This window comes from Dreissena polymorpha, chromosome 2 (assembly GCF_020536995.1).
Source record: "Dreissena polymorpha isolate Duluth1 chromosome 2, UMN_Dpol_1.0, whole genome shotgun sequence".
In the NCBI taxonomy this organism is placed as follows: Eukaryota; Metazoa; Mollusca; class Bivalvia; order Myida; family Dreissenidae; genus Dreissena; species Dreissena polymorpha.
In genome coordinates, this window is record NC_068356.1 from 95,518,769 (window position 1) to 95,542,124 (window position 23,356).

The window sequence follows — 23,356 nt, forward strand, 5'->3', positions numbered from 1 at the left end:
CAAGTTTTAAAGGATTCATTTTTAACCCTTAGATACTGATGAACAGCAAACATCATATAACCCGAACAGACTGTGAGTTACTCGCAGGCTGTTCTGGTTTTATGCTGTTTGCACATAACCATTTTCACTTTGCCTCTGAGTGGGAAAGGGTTAACACACATGCATAAAACACACATTTGCCCAGAAAGAGGCTCATATGACAACACCTTGGAAAATCTCAGCCTTGATTCTCTTTCCACAGAGGACCGGTCTCCTCCCCGACTTCTCCAGGGGAAAGAACTCGTGTGTAGGGAGGGTGGGGAGGCAGTTATCACCCCTGAACAACTCTCCTACACTGACGAGGACTCGCAGGCTAGTCGGCTCCAGTATGTCGTCACAGCAACACCACTACTGGGACATCTGGAGAACAAGAAACAGCCAGGTGGGCATTCAGTTGTGTTAATAATGATGATCATTATGATGGCTGTAATGGTGGTTATGATGATGGTGGTGATGATGATGATGACGATTATGATGATGATGATGATGATAGTGATGCACTTGCTAATCAGAAGGAGGTCACTTTCCGCTGTTATAGAATTGTTTGTTTAAAGGAGGTAACTTGGTGAAAAGTGTGTCTCTGAGTAGCCTGTGCGGACTGCACCAGCTAATCTGGGACAACACTTTGCACAAATGCATAAAGCCTTGTTTTAACAGACTTATTTTATCTTGATTCTGTCTGTACTCATAATGTACATGTACTTCCACAGGAGTCCTGATAACAGAATTCTCACAAGCAGACATAACTAACGGCATCGTCAAGTACGTCCACACCAGCACCAGTGAAGAGTATGCAGACAGGTTCACGTACTCGGTTACCGACGGCAACAACCATGTGACTGGGACCTTCCATGTGACCTTGACCCCGGTGGATGACTCCATTCCCATGGTTACCGTTGGGGTGCTGAGAGTGCAGCAAGGGGTCAGGAAACTGATCTGCGAGTTCGACCTTAGAGCTGTGGATCTTGATACAAAGGTTTGAAATTTGAGGGTGGAGTGTAAAACTATTGTGTCTGCTTCACATTTCTAGATGACATACAATAGTTTTGCGCTCGACCTTCAATTTTAGTAAGAGTTTGTCATGAGATTTGCGGAATATTGTTGAATTTCAGCAGTTGAACCATGAATGACTGCAATAGCTTATTTCCATCAGGTTATTTCCTTGTCATGTTTACCAAAGCTTTCGCACAGTAAATAAGAACAAATAAACAAACATTTAATTTTTAATGCACTTCTTGTTTTTAATACAAGATTGTTTCCTGGTTAAAAATAGTAGGAGCTTTTATTTATTTATATTCAACTTTAGAAAAACAAGGTAAAGACAAAAATACTTGTACACAAAAATAGTACAGTTGTCTGAAGTATAAAACATATAGTTCAAATTTTCATCTCCATTTTCCGTTTGTCAAATAGGAGGACTCCCTGACGTTCACCATCACTCTGCCCCCGCGCCATGGCACAATAGAGCTTCTCTCACACTCCAGCTGGAACACGACATCAGTCTTCTCAATGACCCAGATTTACGAAAATCAGGTCAGCTACCTACCGAAGCCAGGGGAGGCAACCAGTGATGTCTTCATGTTCTCTGTCACAGATGGCACTAACAATCGTTTTACTCTTGTGGGCCCTAGTGGTGTTGGACAGGTGACAGTACCCTTGACTGAACCTCAGGTAAATGTTGCAGTTTTTAAGTTGAGTTCAATCCTATTTATTTTTGCTTTAATGCATCAAAATCCTAAGACTTGTTAAATCAATATCGAGCTGGTTTTTTTAATAGATACAATACTTGATGTCTATTTGGGGAACTATTAAGATGTCCTAACAGGACATCTAAAGAACGCTCCAACAGTCAGGATGAAACCCGTGACTAATCAGTCCACTATGCCACGGCAACCTCATGCTTTTCAGCTGACTTTGATTATTCAATTCAAAGGGGGCAAGAAAATCTTTAGGAAATGGACATGTATCTGAAGTAGAGCATATCCGAGAATGTACAATAACAGTGTACAATAAAGCAAATAAGTATGTTTTAAATGACAGTTTAAGAGCTAATCTTATGTTATATTGTAGAAATTTTAAATTGTGTACATTATTAGATTAAGTGATTCCCCGATGTATACATAGCTTCTCAAAGTCTTGCTCATATACATTTGAGATTTCAAAATATTATTTATATACCTTTGACATCTTTTTTATCTTCGGTTTGTTTGCGCTTAATCATGTTTTTTTTATTAAAATATTTATTGAACACCTCTTGTTTCTTGTTTGTACCAGTAATGTCAAAGGGTAATTTTTCAGTATAATCAGGAATTTTTGCATTTTCAGACAATCAACATAGAAATCATGCCAATGGATCTTGGAAGTCCGATCATTGTTGCCAATCAGGGTCTGCAATTCCTCGAGGTGCAAGGGTCAGGTACTGGAAACATCATCACGTCCCATGAGCTGCGATCCATCGATGATGACACCTTGCCAGACAAACTGAAATATGTAGTGCGCACCAAGCCTGCCTACGGCCGTTTGGAGATGACAAGCAATGCTGGAGTTGAAATTGGGACCTTCACTCAAGGTCTGTTGAAAGTTTTGGGCAATAGTTGAACCATTTAAGACAATAGTTGAACCATACAGAACAATATTTTGAACATTCAGGACAATATTTTTTTAACTGTTTAGAACAGTATTTTGAACTGTTAAGGACAATATTTTGAACCTATGTACAATTTTTTTAACCATTAAAGACAATAGTTGAACCATATAAGACAATAGTTGAACAAATTAAGGACAATAGTAAACTTATTTTGGACATAAGTTGAACTATTTTGGACAAAAGTTGAACCATTTAGGAAAAAAGTTTAACCATTTAGGACCCCATTTGAACCATTAAGGACAATAGTTGAACTGTTTTGGACAATAGTTGAACCATTTATGACAAAAGTGTAACCAATTAGAACAACAGTTGAACCATTTAGGTCAATAATTGAACCATTAAGGACAAAAGTGGAACCATTTAGAACAATAGTTGAACCATTGAGGACAATAGTTGAATTATTTAGGAAAATAGTTGAACCATTTATGGTAATAGTGAAATCATTTAGGACAATATTAATTATGTCAGACAATAGTGGAACCATTAAGGAGAATAGTTGTACCACAAAAGACAATAGTTGAACCATTTAGGAAAATAGTAAAATCATATAGGACAATAGTTGAACCAGTAAAGACAATAGCTGATTTATTAAGAAAAATAGATGTACTATTTAGGACAATAGTTGAACTATTAGGGAAAATTCTCAATCATTAGGAAATATTATAGCCATTTAGGACAATAGTTGAACTATTTGGACAAGTGTCCAATTATTTTGGACAATAGTTGAACCATATATGATATTAGTTGAACCATGAAGGACAATAGTTGAGCCATTCAGGACAATAGATGGACCATTGAGCACAACAGTGGACATATTTTGTACAATGGTTTAACCATTTAGGACTATATTTTGATTTATCATTTTTATGCCCCTGAAGGAGGGCATATAGTGATCTGACCGTCCGTCCGTCCATCTGTCCGTCCTTCCGTCACACTTTGCGTTTAGGTTTCGGGTATAGGTTTCGAAAAATGCTCATAACTTCTATGTCCCTTCACATAGCGACTTGATATTTGGCATGCATTTGTATCTCATGGAGCTGCACATTTTGAGTGGTGAAAGGTGAAGGTCAAGGTCATCCTTCAAGGTCAAATGTAAAAAAAACATGTATCAAAGCGGGGCAGTAGGGAGCATTGTGTTTCTGACAAACACATCTCTTGTTTATATTGGAAAATCAACAATAATTTGATGATCCTAATGGCAGAATTTACGCTACAATGGTATTATCCTGTATACAGTCTTTGATTTTATTTTAGTTATACATTTTTATTAAGCTAATTTAAGTTCATCAATTTTTTGTAATAATGAATTGTTGATTTTCAGAAAACCTAGACAACTCCCTTATCAGATATGTTCTGACCAAACCCGGCCTATCCTTTGAGGATAATTTTGTGTTCGATCTCTATGATGGCAAACCGAATCGTGTGCCCGGAAACGTGTTTCACATCACGTGGTCTAGTATAGAGTTTGAGCAGGTGTTGATGAACATCACAGAAACCTCAGGACTGATCCAGGTCCCTGTGATCAGAAAAGGATACCTCAAACAGGTGAGCAGGACTTTGTTTGTGTGCTCTCCTTCCTTTGATGCAGGAGGCATTTGGTTGTTCTTCTGCTCTGCCCATTTGTCCTTCTGATTTTCTGCCAATGACAACTTAACTGCAGATAATGGTTTCTTTTAGAACCAACACAGTTTGCAGTAACTCATTGATACTCACACAACTGTTGCTTATGATCATATCCTATGCATCAATATCAACCAACTTCACTGATTTTGGCCTTATTTGTACTTAAAATTGGCTTTTCCTTGGTTCCATAGATTTTACTGTTTCAGATAGGAGACATTTGCATTGTATTTTGTTAATATGCTTCTAGGATGTTTATTATACTTATAAATATTATCATAATCTTGTTAACTTGTCCACCTTGGTATTTGGATGTAGTTTGTTCCAACAATTGCATAGATACCTACGGCTTTTGTGATGGCATTTGACTTGCATAACAAAATAATTATAACCCAAAAAGTTTAATAAGGTTAGGTATTGTAGCATGTTCATAAGTTCTAATGACCAATCCGCAATATTTGTTCTTTTGTTAGACCCTTTCCATCTCAGAAGCAAAGTGAAAATGGCTATATAGAAACAACTTAAAACCTGAACAGCCATGGAGTAACTCGCAGTTTGTTCAGGTTTTATGCTGTTTGCTGCTCAGCAGTATCTTAGGGTAGGAAATGAAGCCCTTAAAACTTGAGTCTTGTTTGAAAGGTCTTTAATCTAAATTGATTTTCCAAGGGACTACAAACGCATCAAAGTGCACATCTGAGTGGTAAAGGTTTATCTCTGCTTGCAGTACTCCATGGTCACGTGTGCCACAGTGTCCGGTACTGCCACATCCAGTGAGCAGGGCAGTCGCCCAGGGCAGCAAGACTTTGTGCAACATATGGGACAGGTAGGGCTTATCTGGGCTGCTGATTTAGTAAAAGATTGAAATTGAGAGTGAGATGAATATTAAGTCTGAAAATTCAAATTGAGATGAATATAGAACTATGAAAATTTTTAATTGAGATGAATATTAACTTTAAAATTTTCATTTAAATATAGTGGAGGACTTTTATGAAAGTATGATGGTGGTGTTGATCATGCACTGGTGGTGGAGGTGATGATGTTTATACTGATGTTGTTGCTTAAAATTATGATAATATTTGCGTTGATGATAATTAAGATTTATTACTAAAATTATTGAAAGAGCATGAGCAATTTATCTACTTGTATATTTTGTATATCTTTTTTCAAGTGCTTTCTTTACAACAGGTACAATTTGATGAGTGGCAGGACAAGCGTCTGTGCACGATAATCATCAATGACGACTCCATATTCGAGGGGCGTGAGACGTTCTATGTGGAGCTGGTTCAGCCGACCTTCACCTTGCTGGGCCCCGTCATGAAAACAAGCATTACTATAGAGGACATGGAGGATGGTAAAGAAACCCATTTTGAGCTCGGCGTTTTCGGAGAAAACCCGAGGTATTATCATAGCCTGCTGGTCGTGTCGTCCGCCGTCGGCGTCGTGCTAAAACCTTAACATTGGCTCTAAAATCAAAGTGCTTCCACCTACAACTTTGATATGTAGATGCACCTTGATGAGTTCTACACGCCACACCCATTTTGGGGTCACTAGGTCAAAGGTCAAGGTCACTGTGACCTCTATAAAAAAAAAATCTGACAAGCTTTCATTTATTCAAAACTGCAACCGTAGCAGAGCGTGGCACCTGTTATGCGGTGCTCTCATTATAATGACCATTGCAAGGCTGGTATTCACCAGCACATTCTTAGATTTATGACTTTGAATAAAGAATATTCTTCAAATTGCAGTATTCAAGAATTACTTTAATTTTTAGTCAAACAGGTATTAACCTCTTCTATCTACACCATTCTTCATGTAGGGCATTTTGTTAATTACATTGTCACCAGTGGAACTCTCAAATATTCAAATGCTCAATGTATGGGCCCGAGGCATGAGCCAATCTTCAATCATGGTGATGTTAAGTGTTGTATTGTATCAATTTTTCTGTATTGTATAGGCAATATGGTCTATAGTGTATGGATAATAGGTCCTGTTTTGTAGAGGTAATGGGTCCTGTATTGTAGAGCTAAGGTAATAGGTATTTTAAATAAAAGACCAGCAAATAGTTATCAAGAATTTCTGTTGTGATAATATTTCTGGTGTTTGTGATAATATTTCTGGTGTTTCATTATATTCTTGAATTGTCCTGTTGTTCACCATCAATGTGTATAGTCATTGTGGGGTAAGAGGTTGTAAACATACCGTATGTGAAATTGTTTTGTTCATTTTTTTTTTACATATTTGACTATGTAAAATCAAGTACATACAAATTATATTGCATGATTAAGATGCTAATTCTAATATTGGTGCTTTATTTTCAGAGCCAGTGTTGCAGTTTCAGAAGTCAGAATATCATGTGCAGGAGGGAGACAGCTACCTATCGGCAAACATCATTCGCACGGGTTGGTACATCAAATGTTTCAGTTTAAATCTATCAATTTAGCTTGATTGCATCAAAAGCTTAAGGCTTATTGAAACCCTTTGGGTCTGTTTCCTGGCTAGAACTAGTACTTGGTTTCTTTTGGGGAGATCTAAATAATTCTCAGACAGGTGGATAGAACCCGTGAACAAAGGTTTTGATATGCAGTTTATGCTTTTTTTTAGTTTTGTGCCAATCAGATATGCAATCAGTTAAAGTGGATCTTTTACCCAAATTAAATGCTTGAAAATTTATAATTTATATACAAACAAGGAACTCTATGATGATAACATATTAAATATTTATTACCAGTTAATTATACTTTAATGTAAGTATTCTGCTTCGCAAGATTTGCAGAAGGAATACCTCTGATGCAAGTTTGAGAACGGGAATAGCCCTGTCATGGTTTTGCTATACAAGCAAACAGAATAATGTTCTTTTATCAGATGTCAGATATCACAAACACACTACTAGTTTATCACATCATGACATTCTACTATGTATAGAACAGGTTTACACTAAGATTGCTATGACCGGATTGCATGGTGGTTTAGTTTTCATATCATTAACATTTTGGAAACGGACATGTCATGGGACATCCAAACGCAGTAATAAAACAACATGGTGGATTAAATGGTTTGCTTATCATCTGTGAAAGCATATGAGCCCCAATCTGGGAAAACTGGGCTTAATTATGCATGTGGGTAAAGTGTCCTCCCAGAATCCCGGTTTAATCAGGGATAAAACTTTTAGCCCGGATTTTTGGTAAGAAGAAACTTCGGTTAATTGAAAAATACCATTAAAGCAGGAAATTTCGTCTCTGTTTAGCCTGTGCAGGCTTTACAGGCTTATCTGAGATTACACTGAACGCTCATGCATTAAGCCCAGTTTTCTCAGATTGAGGCTTATATAATTTCAGGTGACATCAGTAGCACAGTGTCCACCATCTGCTACACGTCCTCTCTGACAGCCTGGGGTAGTCCCCTAGACCGTCTGGACTCTGGGTCGGACTACATCTCCCGCGGCAACGCCAACTCCAACAGAGTTATCTTTCCATCTGGTGTTACCATGGCAACATGTGATGTGAAGGTACGGAGAGAGTTGTGATGAAATGTTTATTGTCCATTTTCAAAACAGTATCTTCTTTTTTTCATACTTTGGGCTTGGATTTCGTTGTTTAATTTACAAAAGGTATCCTTCTTTTTCATATTTTGGGCTTGCTTTTTTTTTAATTTACAAACAGTATCTTCATTTTTCTTGTGTTTGGCTTGGCCTGTTTAGTTGTTTTTATGTTTATATTATATTTATTAAAGATTCTCTGTACAGAAATTTTTTTCAGAGAATTTTGTTTTGTAAAGTTTTCTTGTCTTCTACTTGTTTACCTAAGAGAGACAATATGTTTTCCCTGGTCTGTCCATCTGTCGCTCTGTCTGAATCCTGTGAAAGTATTTAATCGTGGTTGATGAAACTAGGTATATGGAGACAGGGCCCAATGGGGCAAGTTATTCAAGATTTTCTGTCAGAAAAATTATTGTGATTGTTAGGGTTACAGAAATAATTGGCAACTTAAATGTGGTATTTGCCATAGCTGAAAAGTTTTTTGGCTAGGTTGAGAAAATTATTGAGATCCTTTCTTACATTAACAACACAAACCTCGTAGGACACTGCTGTTTTGTCTGTGACAAATCTCTTGCTATACTTTTTGTTTATTTAGTAATTTCCTGTGTTAAAAGAATTCAGCTCCAGTTTTAGCAAAATAAAATATAAATGTTAGTAGAATAGCTTATTCAACTCTTATTCATTAGGTCCTTGAAGAGATTTTTTTAAAGCCATGACATTTATGCTTTTCTGAAAATAAAAAAGGTGAACATTTGCAACTAAATGAGTAACATAGGCATAACATTTAGAACAAAACGCTGAGTAATATATAATTGTATTTCTTTAAACAGTTGATAGATGACAGCGTAAATGAGGGTCTGGAGCAGTTTGACCTTCAGTTGACCTTGCCGTCTTACGGGGCTAGACTGGGACCACTCTCCCATGCCACTATCATCATTGAAGGGCCCAATGATGGTTAGTATAAACACGAGCCTCACTCTGGGGAAAACAGGGCTTAATCTATGTCTGCACAGGCTAATTAGAGACGACACTCTCCTCTTTTCTTTTACTTTTTTTGTTGAAAGGCAGTTTCTTGGCAGTGAAAATCCAGTTAACCCTTAAAGCGCTGGAGCTGAATTTTAAAGGCCTTTGCAAACAGTTTGGATCTAGATGAGACGCCACAGAACGTGGCGTCTCATCAGGATCCAAACTGTTTGCTATTCTGATAGTATTCTTTGAAAAAAAAATCGAAGAAAATGCTAATTTTAGAAATTCTGCAGACGACATTTAAGCAGACGACAAATTTCCCAGCATGCAAAGGGTTAAGGCTAAAGGTGTTGCTGCTGAGTATTTGCGGTGACACTTTAAGCATACCGTATGCATTAAACCCCGTTTTTCAGTGCTTGGCCCATATACTGTTATTATTGTAAGTGTTTGGACACTCTAAATTTTTAGAAATCCCTGTTTTTAGCCTAAATAAATTTTTTGTGTGACTCAAAATGTTTTGGACATACAGAGTTTTGTATATAATTAATCTGCTTATCTGATGACACTTTGATCATATGTTTTTTCAAATTGACTTTTTCCGCCGAAACTTGATTTTTGCTAAGAAGAGACTTTCTTTGAGTAAAAATTACAATAAAAGCTTTAAGTGTCGTCCCTAATTAGCCTGTGCAGACTGTATCATGCATCAAGCCCCATTTTTCCTGACTGATGCTAAAATACATGTCTTTAGACATTTTTGTAGATCTTATGTTAATACCTCATAGTTTTTATCACAAACACATCAAGTCACAATAAAATTAATTGTCTGCCTCTTAGAATCCAGTATCCATTTCTCTGCACCCTCCTACCACTTCTCGGAGGATGCGGGCACAATTGAGGTTGAGATTTTGCGGTCAGGGGCGGACATCATGCACTCCTCCACGGTTTGGTGTGCGACAAGGCTGGCAAACCCACCGTCCGCCTCCGCCGGGCAGGACTATGTACCCAGTGCCAGCCAGATCACCTTTGGACCAGGGCAGACTTCACAGGTCAGGGTTTTGGGAAAAAGCAAAATTAGTGGATTTTTTTCAGTTAAAAATCATATTTTTTAAATATTAAATTGGCAAAGGGACTTTTGTTTTAATTTATGTAAATTTTTTATGTATGTAAATTCTTTCTTGCTTAGTGTTCTTGAATATATTACATTATATAAACAGACGTCTTAAATCCCAGTGATCGGGAGGGTAATTGTCAAAGTTGATTGAATCATAGTGAGTAATCAGACTATAAAAGCATTCCTTTACTCTCTTTACCTTTACATGTATATCAACAGAGATAAAGATTTTCATTCAATGAGTGTATCATACTAAGTCAAAACTGACTGACTTTTCATCAAAATCACCTGAGTAATACATGTACAACTTAAACTAAACCTTTGAATACATTTAATTCAAAATCCCATACCTGTAAGGGAAAGTTTAATGTAAATTCACACTCCTGTTAGGGAACATTTGCAAAGTGTAATTTCATCGTCTCCATTTTATCATTCTTGTCAACCTTGTAATGCAACAGAAGTATGAGTTAACTATCTAATCAACCTTTTATTCTACCTTGAGCCTGGCTGTGGGAAAAAACGGGGCTAAATGCATGTGCATAATGTTTCATCCCTTATGCAGTCCCCAGACAAAACTCTTTTATGAAATTTTGTGGAATTTTTTTGTTTAAAGGAAGTCTTTTCTAAACGAAAATCCTGTCAAGACGAAAGTGTGGACCCTGATTAGCCTGTGCTGACTACAGTTTTATCTGTGACAACATTTTACGCAAATGCATCAATGCCCTTTTTCTCACAACCAGATCCATTTACCTTACAAAAGTATGAGTTATGTCACTGTTTAAAATTGGTCAAAATTGTTATATTCTACTTGTGCATTCATTACAGAAGTGTGAGTTGACACTGCTCGACGACTCGGACCATGCTCGACTGGAGGGAGACGAGACGTTCATAGTGTTCCTCAGCTCCGCCATGAGCAGTAACCTCATTCAGCCGTACACGGCCATCGTTCACATCGACGATTCACTGCTCGACGGTCAGTGCAAAAAAAGTTTTTACAATTTTTGTTTCTGCTCAAACTGGATTTTTATGCTCCCCGAAAATTTTCGGGGAGCATATTGTTGCCAGTTTGAAGTTCCTTACTTCCCTACTTCCTTACTTCCTTCCTTCCTTCCGTCACACTTTTGTTACAGTTTCTCATAGCTCCTTCAAAATTTTACCGATCTCTTACATATTTGGCATGTAGGTACCTTGCATGGACCTCTACCTTTTGATGAGGTTTGAGGTCACTGGGGTCAAGGTCAAGGTCACCAAGGCTAATAATACATTTTTCCGTCACAATTTTGTTACAGTTTCTCATAGCACCTTCAATATTTTTCCGATCTCTTATATATTTGGCATGTAGGTACCTTTCATGGACCTCTACCTTTTGATGAGGTTTGAGGTCACTGGGGTCAAGGTCACCGAGGCTTATAATAGATTTTTCCGTCACAATTTTGTTATTCTCATAGCACCTCCAATATTTTACCGTTCTCTTACATATTTGGCATGTAGGTACCTTTCATGGACCTCTACCTTTTAATGAGGTTTGAGGTCACTGGGGTCAAGGTCAAGGTCACCGAGGTTAATATTATATTTTTCCGTCACAATTTTGTTACAGTTTTTCATAGCGCCTTCAATATTTTACCGTTCTCTTACATATTTGGCATATAGGTACCTTTCATGGACCTCTACCTTTTGATGAGGTTTGAGGTTACTGGGGTCAAGGTAACAGAGGCTAAAAATAGATTTTTCCGCCACAATTTTGTTACAGTTTCTCATAGCGCCTTCAATATTTTACCGACCTCTTACATATTTGGCCTGTAGGTACCTTGCATGGACCTCTACCTTTTGATGTGGTTTGAGGTCAAGGTTACCAAGGCTAATAATAGATTTTTGTTAGGTGGTTATTAACACATAGATTGACAAAGCGCATCATCGGGGAGCATCCATCAGTTTCACTGATATTCTTGTTGCTAAGAAGAGACTGCCTTGAAACGAAAAAAACAACATATAAGCGGAAAGTGTTGTCCCTGATAAGCCAGACTTCACAGGCAAATCTGGGACGACACTCGTTGCATGTGCAGTTAGCCTTGTTTTCCTTGAAGGAGGCTCATTGTGTTTGCCACATGGTTGACTCAGAGCTGAGTCTTATTTTAAAATGTAAACAAAACATACACAAAAACTTACATGTATATCTCGTCCTGTGTATATAATTATAACTTGAATGTTGATCCAGAAACTATTGTATCTTATATAGACAATATGAGGCATATAAAACAGTTTGATTATAAATTATCATTACATGTAGGAGTCTTGATATGGGAATACAGGGTTTAAGAAATGAAAGAACGTGTCCTCCTAGTTTAGCCTGTGCAGTCCGCTCAAGCTAATCAAGGATTACACTTTATGCGTAAACATAATTCTTGCTGAAAGTAGATTTTTTAAACAAAAAGTTCCATAAAAGCAGAAAGTGGCATCCCTGATAAGCCTGTGTAAACTGCTCAGGCTAATCTGGAATGGCACTTGAGCCCACTTTTCCCAAACGTGGCTCATATATATATTTTCATATTCTTTCAGTTCCAACAATGAGCTTCATATCTACAACCTTGGTGGTAGATGAGAGTGCGGGTTTACTGGAAGTGCCTATCATGCGCACAGGAGACTCAAATCTTGAGTCATCAGCGATCTGTTACACGTCAATGGGCTCGGCTGAACTCGAGTCGGACTACATAGAAAGAAGGATGGTGGAGGCCTCGAGGATTGTGTTTCACGCAGGGGAAAAAGTGAGATTTGTTTACTAATGTGAAATATTTTAGCTGCCTTTTTGGAAAACATGGCCTAATTAATGTGCATAATGTCATCCAAAATTAGCCAGTGCAGTTAACACAGGCTAATCAGGGACAACATTTTCCGCTTTTATGGTATTTTTTGTTTAAAGGAAGGAAAAAGAAGAAAAAAAAAGTTTAAGTTTCTCATCTACCAAGACCAAAAAATATCCTCTTTTATTCATATTTAATAATAACACAAACTTTCTCACTTGAGGTCAGCATTGCTTATTTGATATGGTTTCCACCTACGGACCGGGAGGTCATTGATTCGATCCCCACTGTGGGAGCGTTCTTAGGGTCATCTAAAAGACACACAGGGAAGGACTCAAGAGTTTTTCAATAAGCCTTAGGCTTTTGATGCAATTGTGCTTAAATAAATATCTTAAAATGATTATTGAACTTTCTCATTTCAGATGAAGAACTGCACGGTTAAGCTCGTGAATGATGACATGTATGAGGCAAATGAAACACTTCACGTGAAGCTTGTACAGGCCTTAGGGGCAGATATGTACGAAGCACGCATTGGTGACGTGAATGATACCCTTGTAACGATCACCAATCAGGACGATGGTATGTGACATACCTATCCATCTCAGTATTTTTGGTCTATGAGTCCAAAATGTCTTGATTTTTATGAGTATAATTCAATGTCATATTTGATAGTTTTTTGGTATTTTGTCTTTTGCATAACTTTAAGAATGTTCGATCTTTGGTCGATTACCTTATATGGTTCTGTAATCCATTAAATTAAAGTAATTTGTCATATTAAAATGTTTTTAAAAAACATATAGAATTCTTATCACTTATTAATTTTAATTCAACCATTTTGTAGTTTTAAGAATCTTCCTGTGAAAGATTTTCTGTACAGTATGAGTCAAAATTTTAGAAGTTTTGTTAATTTTTTAAAGTATCCAAAAATTAAGAGTCACAAACTAACTTGTTCAACATGTTTAAAAAACAAAGGAGCCAAGTGTGCAGTAACTTCAATTGGTTGTGGTATTATTTTAACCCTTTCCCACTTAGAAGCAAAGTAAAAATGGCTATGTGCAAACAGCATAAAACCAGAACAGCCTGCGAGTCTGTTCAGGTTTAATGCTGTTTTCTGCTCATTGGCCATAGATTTAAGATTTTAAGGTTTCATCTGAAGAGATGAAACCTTAAAATCTTAATCTAGTAAGAAAGGTCTTAAATTAAATATAACTTTCTAAGGGACTACACATTATGAAAATACATATCTCACTGGTATAGGGTTAAAATGTCCATATAATGCTCAAGCTTCAAACAGTGAAGTTACCAGTATTATTTTATCATCCATATGATATTGTGGTCATTTGTGTTACCAGTATTATTATATCATCCATATGATATTGTGGTCATTTGTGTTACCAGTATTATTATATCATCCATATGATATTGTGGTCATTTGTGTTACCAGTATTATTTTATCATCCATATGATATTGTGGTCATTTGTGTTACCAGTATTATTTTATCATCCATATGATATTGTGGTCATTTGTGTTACCAAGTATTATTTTATCATCCATATGATATTGTGGTCATTTGTGTTACCAGTATTATTTTATCATCCATATGATATTGTTGTCATTTGTGTTACCAAGTATTATTTTATCATCCATATGATATTGTGGTCATTTGTGTTACCAGTATTATTTTATCATCCATATGATATTGTGGTCATTTGTGTTACCAAGTATTATTTTATCATCCATATGATATTGTGGTCATTTGTGTTACCAGTATTATTTTATCATCCATATGATATTGTGGTCATTTGTGTTACCAAGTATTATTTTATCATCCATATGATATTGTGGTCATTTGTGTTACCAGTATTATTTTATCATCCATATGATATTGTGGTCATTTGTGTTACCAGTATTATTTTATCATCCATATGATATTGTGGTCATTTGTGTTACCAAGTATTATTTTATCATCCATATGATATTGTGGTCATTTGTGTTACCAGTATTATTTTATCATCCATATGATATTGTGGTCATTTGTGTTACCAAGTATTATTTTATCATCCATATGATATTGTGGTCATTTGTGTTACCAGTATTATTTTATCATCCATATGATATTGTGGTCATTTGTGTTACCAAGTATTATTTTATCATCCATATGATATTGTGGTCATTTGTGTTACCAGTATTATTTTATCATCCATATGATATTGTGGTCATTTGTGTTACCAGTATTATTTTATCATCCATATGATATTGTGGTCATCTGTGTTACCAAGTATTATTTTATCATCCATATGATATTGTGGTCATTTGTGTTACCAGGTATTATTTTATCATCCATATGATATTGTGGTCATTTGTGTTACCAGTATTATTTTATCATCCATATGATATTGTGGTCCTTTGTGTTACCAAGTATTATTTTATCATCCATATGATATTGTGGTCATTTGTGTTACCAAGTATTATTTTATCATCCATATGATATTGTGGTCATTTGTGTTACCAAGTATTATTTTATCATCCATATGATATTGTGGTCATTTGTGTTACCAAGTATTATTTTAATTAAATATGAAGAAGTCTGATCACTTGTACAAAAAAGGAATCTTTCCCTCAAATATTATTTTGTGGTAAATCTGCAATTTCGGAACTATTTTTCCAAATAAACAACAATTATGAGTCACAAAGATAAGTATTCAAAATGTTTTTAAAACACAGCATCTTAGTGTGTACTTACTTCAATTTAAAATGTCATTACATGATAATGATTTCCCCCATCTTCAAACAGTTCCCAGAGTTCAGTTCGAAAGGTCAGCCTACAGCATCCCTGAGCCCAACTCCAAGGACCAAATCTCGACCTTGACCTTGAAGATCATGAGGTCAGGCGATGTAACCTTGGCCACAAGTGTGAAATGCAGCACTCGGGACGGTTCTGCGACGTCAAGGGCAGACTTCATTCCTAAGAGTCAAGTTCTTGTGTTTCCTGAAGGTAAGCACTCGCATGCGTCAAGTAAGGGTTTATTAGAGACCTTTTTGAGCCTTGTTTTGGGAAAACTGTGCATAATGCATGTGTGTAAATTATTGCCCCAAATTAGCCTGTGCAGTCTGCACATGATTATCAGTGACAACACTTACTGCTGGTTATATTTTTTTTGTTTAAATGAGCTCTTTTTTAAATGAAAATGTTCTTTTTTGTAGGTGGAAAGGGTCATCACTGATTAGCATGTAACACCTGCACAGGCTTATTTGGGATAACACTTTAGGCACATGCATTAAGCCCAGTTTTCCAAGAATGAGTCTTATTTAATTTCAGATTTTTTAACTAGATGCATGTTCAATGATTTTAGTTTTATACTCAACTCTAGATGATAGGTTTTGTTTAGACATTCTTGTTGTCTCAGGGGAGGTAAGAAATTATTCTTATAGACATCATATATTTTAATATGTTGAATATATTGCCAAGGTTAACAAGCACTATAGCTTAGAAAAAATTACCAAAAATTATATAAAACTTTAAATGAAATCTTGATGCATATTTTAAAAGATTGTATTTTCTCAAATTTATGTTTCATTTCATACACTCAATATTCTGTTAAAGGCATTCGAAAATCATGTATTACATGGGTAATTGGGTATGGGCAAAAAGACTGGTATTTTTAAACATCACAATACTTAAGACAATAAATATCACAACTTTTAAACTCTAGAATTTGTAAGAACATTTGAAAGAACTTGTTTGAAAAATGTAGGATAAATGCAAATGTTCTTTTTCAGGGGTTCGAACAATGAACTTCTCAGTGGATATCCTCTACAACAGTGATATAGAGTGGCATGAGACGTTCAGTCTGGTGCTCAGCGCAGGTCAGCCAACAGGGGCGATGCTGGGAACCGTATCCATAGCAACCATCACCATCCTTGACAACGATGTATCGGGCAGTATGGTCTTACCCGCGCCACCTGTGGTAATTGTTTTGTTGATGAGTTTCAAACTATTTTTTTAACGTAATTGCATCAAAGGTCGTATTAAAGAATGAACAAAGTAAAATCTTTGCTGCACCATCAGGAAGGAAACCTTATTATATTGTGTGCTCCTTTATTTATGACAAAGAACGAATAGCAAAACAGTATGACACAAAACAAATGCACTCAAGACAGAGCAAACTAATACACAACAAGAGGGCCATGATGGCCCTGAATCGCTCACCTGACTAACCAAATACAATCCCAACCCAGATTTCATCAAGATAAACATTCTGACCAAATTTCATAAAGATTGGATGAAAACTGTGACCTCTATTGTCTACACAATGTTTTTCTATTATTTGACCTAGTGACCTAGTTTTTGACCCCAAGTGACCCAAATACAATCCCAACCCAGATTTCATCAAGATAAACATTCTGATGAAATTTTATAAAGATTTGATGAAAACTGTGACCTCTATTGTCTACACAAGGTTTTTATATTATTTGACCTTGTGACCTAGTTTTTGACCTAGTGACCTAGTTTTTGACCTAGTGACATAGTGTTTGACCCCAGATGACCCAAATACAATCCCAACCCAGATTTCATCAAAATAAACATTCTGACCAAATTTCATAAAGATTGGATGAAAACTGTGACCTCTATTGTCTCCACAAACAAATTGTTGACGGTTTTTCTATTATTTGACCTAGTGACCTAGTTTTTGACCTCAGATGACCCAAATACAATCCAAACCCAGATTTCATCAATATAAACATTCTGACCAAATTTCATAAAGATTTGATGAAAACTGCGACCTCTTTTGTCTACACAAGGTTTTTCTATTATTTGACCTAGTTTTTTACCTAGTGACCTAGTTTTTGAACCCAGATGATCAAATACAATCCCAACCCAGATTTTATCAAGATAAACATTCTGACCAAATTTCATAAAGATTCGATGAAAACTGTGACCTCTACTGTCTACACAAGGTTTTTCTATAATTTGACCTAGTTTTTGACCTAGTGACCTAGTTTTTGACTCCAGATGACCCAAATACAATCCCAACCCAGATATATCAAGATAAACAATCTGACCAAATTTCATAAAGATTGGATGAAAACTTTGATCTCTACTGTCTACACAAGGTTTTTCTATTATTTGACCTAGTTTTTGACCTAGTGACCTAGTTTTTTACCCCAGATGACCCAAATACAATCCCAACTCAGATTTTTATTAAAATAAACATTCTGATCAAATTTCATAAAGATTGGATGAAAACTGCGACTTCTATTGTCTACACAAGGTTTTTCTATTATTTGACCTTGTTTTTGACCTAGTGACCTAGTTTTTGACCCCAGATGACCCAAATACAATCTTAACCCTGATTTCATCAATATAAATATTCTGACCAAATTGCACACACGCACATACGGACATCACACGGTCACATAAGCTCACCATGTCATTTCGTGACAGGTGAGCTAAAAAGCACACAAAAATGATTAAAACTGGGGTTACTGCTTTGCAAATGTGAATGCAAAGAAGAAGTTTAAACCAGTGTCAAGTACCTCCAAACCTCCAAACATGGTCAAGATTTATTCACAAAGCATCAAAGTTATGTTCCTGAGTAGAACTAATACTCTGAGTCTTTCCAAGATCTTTAGAATCCTTAGAGTGGGTATCAAATCCTGCAAGGCAGACATCCTGAAGACACATTCCAACTTATGAATCTTTAATATGTAATAGTAACATTTCAGTTTATACTGTTTAATTGAAACAGTAAGGGGAATGTTTATGTAAAATAAAAATAAAAATCTAGTTTCTGTTTGTGACCTGGAACAGAAAGGTCAGGAAGTCAGCATACTTTGTAAACTTTTATTAATCAAATGCTACTAGAAATTTTTGCAAAACTTGGTATAATAATATGTTATGTTACTATAAGGTTTTGCATAGCTTTATGTAATGATCATGAAATTGATGATGTTTTAAAAAAATGTTTAAAGAAGGTTTCTGTCGAATTATATTTTGGTAAAAGGGATGAAAATCAAATTATTTTATGAAAAATATATAAAAATAACAATGGCTTAACAATTTTTATATACCGTAACAATAATGTTCAAGTACTGGTGATAATATATTTTCTCCATGTGTAATAGGTTGTCTCCCTTCTTCACTATGACGATGTCACAAATGGGATGAAGGTGGATGCCACTCCGGGATATCCTGTCATCTGCGTTACGGTATGTGTCAAACGGTGTAGGATATAATATGGCATTGCCAGATATGACAGTAATGGATGAAATGTACTGTAGCATGCAAGCCAAAATACATTTTCTGAAAAATGTCCCAAAAAAGCGAAATATGCCAAGTGCTTTTTCTACAGAAAAACCTGTAAGTAACCTATCAAAATCGTTAAGAAGATGATGCATTATCTACTTAGTATAATTCTAGAAACTTACACCCCCTGCAATAAGTTGAACAATATATATTTAATTGTTAGTAATTGCCCTTTCGCAATATTTCCAGCCTTGCGATCCACACTATCCAAGCTACAGTGCCACGAAACGCTTGTGTTCAGAGGCTAACATCAACCAGACGGCCATGTACTACCGCTGGGAAGTGTCCGTGCCCGACATGCCCGGCTCTCGGCCCCCTTTCATGGAACTCTCATACAACACCATTTTTACAAGCGTCAATCACATAACACTGGATAGCATCTACTTCCGACCGAGTTTCCGGGTGCGATGTGTGGCGCAGCCATTAAACGAGAAAGGAAATCCGGGAATTCCACTGAAGAGTAACCCAGTGACGATCGGACGTGACAATGCCATATGTCAGGCCCCAGCCTTCTCTGGGCTGCCTTTCAGCTATCAGGCCCAGTCGTTTCATGCAAAACTTTTTTACGTTGGCACTGAGGACCCCACCCACCCAAACACCATACACGTCTCAGTGCAGATTCCGCACCAAGACGGAATGCTGCCGTTGTTGTCAACTTTCCCGATCACGAATTTGAAGTACCTGCTCTCTGAACCGGTCTATAGACAACAGCATTTGTGCTCCAACCTAATAACTCCAAACGAAAGATCTTCGCTGCTTCAGATGGGCTTCTTAAATAACAAAACTCTCGCTTCCTATAATATCTCATCAGTTAACGATTTTCCGTACCAGTTTGATGCAAATCTTCGACAAAACTCATCACTGATGTTGTATAAGTATCTGGACCTCAAGAAATGCATGTGGAATTTCGAGGCCTGGTTTGCGATGACCGACCTGGTTGACCTTTGCGGAGGTCGAGCCGTGTCAGATTTTCAGGTCAGGGGTGGTGGAAAGACGTACCTGACTGTGCGAGTACCACTGTACGTGTCCTACCTGTATGCTGTGGCTCCTATTGGTATGTATTTTTATCATGTTTTGGTAAAAAACACATATTCTACATATTTTGTGTTTTGGTTTTATTTTGCACAAAAATTGAAGTCTGCATATTCTAACATTTAGAAAAATGTTAATGCATAAAATTCAATTTATAAAAATTATTTCTGGTCTTATTTTTGCAAAGAGCTTTTTTTGTTGAAATAACTATCTGCTTTGTATTCAAAACAATAGGTAAAAGCATGTTCCTACAATTTAAATTGTACGAATGACTTTTGCAAAATGTTACTTTATATTAATAGCTGAACTTCAAATATACAGTAAAAAAACTTCTTATTGTATTTTATTAAAAAATATAAGTATGTGTGCTTCAAATTTTCATGAATTAGATATGAAAAAGGAAGGGAACACACATTTACTCAGTCAGCACTAATGTAATTATTGTCCATGTTCAGATTAGCTGTATTCACCATACACTTCTTAGACTTAGACCTAAGAATGAAGAAAATTCTTTAAATTCGAATGATAAAGAATTGCCTTAATTTTTCTATCTAACTTGGCCTTCGCCACCTCTATTAACATCATTCTTATTGTAGAACATTTTGTTAATGACATAATCACTAGTGAAAGCCTGTATATATTCAAATGCTGAACATTATGTTTCTTGTGTGTAAGTTGATCGTTTATTATCACGTATAATAATACATTGGTGAATATTGGCCAAGAACCAGTTTGAATACTGTCCCATTTTCCAGGCTGGGGGTCTCTGGAGCACATGACGGAGCTTGAGTTCTCTTTCTACTACGACACGGTGCTGTGGAGGTCGGGGCTCGAGACCCAGGGCGACATCGGGGGTCGGCTACAGGTCATGAGGGTCCTCATACAGGACGATGGGCGACTGGCTGTTGACTTCAAAACACAGGCAAAATTCAGAGGTAGGTATAGGGGATGACGGGCGACTGGTTGACGACTTCAAAACACAGGCAAAATTCAGAGGTAGGTATAGGGGATGACGGGCGACTGGTTGACGACTTCAAAACACAGGCAAAATTCAGGGGTAGGTATAGGGGATGACGGGCGACTGGTTGACGACTTCAAAACACAGGCAAAATTCAGGGGTAGGTATAGGGGATGACGGGCGACTGGTTGACGACTTCAAAACACAGGCAAAATTCAGAGGTAGGTATAGGGGATGACGGGCGACTGGTTGACGACTTCAAAACACAGGCAAAATTCAGGGGTAGGTGGGAGGGTTAACCCTTTACCCATTTTGACACATTTGTAGTCCCTTAGAAAATTCAATGTCAGAGCCTTCTTTCTAGAATACAATTTAAAGGCTTCATTTCCACACATTAGATACTGATGAGCAGCAAATAGCATACAACTTGAACAGCCTGCAAGTTACTCGCAGGCTGTTCTTGTGTTGTGCTGTTTGCATATGGTTGTTTTTTGCACTGTGCTTCTCAGCGGGAAAGGTTTAATGTTTAAAAGTTATTGAATCATGTCTGTGGTATGGGTTGCATACATTTCCCACTGTGCATAACGAAAATTGACATTTTCATCGAGGCAACTGGTTGTGAACTTTGAAAAGGCAGGCAACATTCAGTGTAAGGTTGGATGGTTAACTGTGAATTATTTTAATTAAAGGTTGCATCGAGGTAAGAGTGTCTTTTATTGATGGTAATTGTTTCAAGTAATATTTGTATAATTTACATAGTAATTAACATGCTTTGCACTCAGTGTTGCAATTTTTAAGTACATAGGAAGGTTAATCAAATTAAAATTGATTAATAAATTATGTTCAGTTGTTTCTGGTTTGTAGTTGTCCACAAACTATTAAATACACGTTGCGAAGGAAGCAATGAGGAATACCTTGCTTAAAATCTGCTGGACCTACACAATGGCATGTGAAAAATTGCCATCACAGTCCAGAAATTCAAGAATTAAATGAGCCTCGCTGTGGGAAATTGGGTTTTTACCCATTTGCTTAACACATTACCACTTAGATACGTATTAACCCTTTACCACTTAGATATGTATGAACCCTTTACCACTTAAATACGTATTTTGACCCATTTGTGGTCCCTTAGAAAGATGTATTTAATTAAAGACCTCTCTTACTAGATTCAAGTTTAAAGGCTTCATTTCCAACCTAGCTTAAGTTACTGATGAGCAGCAAACAGCATCAATCCTGAACAGAATGTGAGTAACTCGCAGGCTGTTCTGGTTTTATGCTGTTTGCACATAGCAATTTTCACTTTTTTTCTGAGTGGGAAAGGGTTAAAGTGTACTCCCAGATTAGCCTGTGCTGTCTGCACAATCTAATCAGAGATGACTTTTTCTGCACTAAACTTTATTTAAGAAAAGAAGAGACTAACTTAAAGCGAAAATACCATTAATGGGGGAAGTGTTGTACCTTTTCAGCCTGTATGGACTGCACATGCTAATTTGTGGTGACTTTTTATGCACATGCATTAATCCCCGTTTTCCCAAAGCGAGGCTGAAATACGGATGTTCTTTTCAGGCCTTTATGTGCTGAGTCACCCCACATTGCCAGAATACAAGAGCCGCTTCATCTCCAAGGAGACAGACGCCATGTTTGACCTTGATCTGGTTTGGGGTCAGAACACGTTTGACGGCCCCCAGCAGTTGTGGCGAGCTAGAAGTCACTATAGTTTCAAGGTAGCATTGACACAGAAATAATTGTTTATGCACAGTTTTGATACAGTAGGGATACAAGTAAATTTTTACAGAAAATGTTTCACTCTTTCCTAATATACAAATTGTTATGTTGGGTAACGTAAAGAAAATGGATTTGTAAAAAAATAATTGAAGAATTCAAGCTATTAAGGCAAAATATATCAGGAAAGAGTGAAACTAATTTTGAAATATTTGTTGTCAATTAATAAAAGTTTTATTAAGCATAGGCTAGTTTATGTACATTAACAAATGTTTTTTTAATTACTTGAAAATCCTAAAATGTTTTACACACAAAATGAAAAATTGTTATTGACACTGACCCTTGTCAAAGAAGACAATATATTGATCGGTAGGTAATTGGTTTAATGAGATAGAACTAGGGCTGTTTTTCATATAATGTATCAAACATTTTAAAGTAAGGGGAAGTTGTATGTAGTTTTAGTGAATGTTGGTGATTGTATATTGGCATGGGTTACACGGAATGGTATGGGTTGTTTGCGGCTCATTTACAAGCTGTTTCAAGATTCTTACAATCTCCATTCTAAATTGATTTAAGTATTGTAAATAGGGTCAGACCTAATTATTTCTCTGTAAGATGGT

General features: G+C 36.5%; 1 protein-coding gene across 1 annotated transcript in view; it reads left to right on the forward strand.

Moving 5' to 3' along the window:
- LOC127869915 (extracellular matrix organizing protein FRAS1-like) overlaps positions 1-23,356 on the forward strand; it is a 200,603-nt gene that overhangs the window by 165,510 nt on the left and 11,737 nt on the right. Inside the window, exons 38-57 of the mRNA XM_052412574.1 lie at positions 242-421; positions 750-1,015; positions 1,453-1,710; positions 2,365-2,608; positions 4,008-4,231; positions 5,031-5,129; positions 5,492-5,657; positions 6,625-6,705; positions 7,642-7,811; positions 8,672-8,795; positions 9,642-9,853; positions 10,744-10,891; positions 12,475-12,680; positions 13,139-13,295; positions 15,512-15,712; positions 16,498-16,685; positions 18,844-18,927; positions 19,214-20,078; positions 20,812-20,991; positions 22,581-22,738. Of these exons, the coding sequence (XP_052268534.1) occupies positions 242-421; positions 750-1,015; positions 1,453-1,710; positions 2,365-2,608; positions 4,008-4,231; positions 5,031-5,129; positions 5,492-5,657; positions 6,625-6,705; positions 7,642-7,811; positions 8,672-8,795; positions 9,642-9,853; positions 10,744-10,891; positions 12,475-12,680; positions 13,139-13,295; positions 15,512-15,712; positions 16,498-16,685; positions 18,844-18,927; positions 19,214-20,078; positions 20,812-20,991; positions 22,581-22,738 (4,211 nt within the window). The remainder of the gene's footprint in view (positions 1-241; positions 422-749; positions 1,016-1,452; positions 1,711-2,364; positions 2,609-4,007; positions 4,232-5,030; positions 5,130-5,491; positions 5,658-6,624; positions 6,706-7,641; positions 7,812-8,671; positions 8,796-9,641; positions 9,854-10,743; positions 10,892-12,474; positions 12,681-13,138; positions 13,296-15,511; positions 15,713-16,497; positions 16,686-18,843; positions 18,928-19,213; positions 20,079-20,811; positions 20,992-22,580; positions 22,739-23,356) is intronic.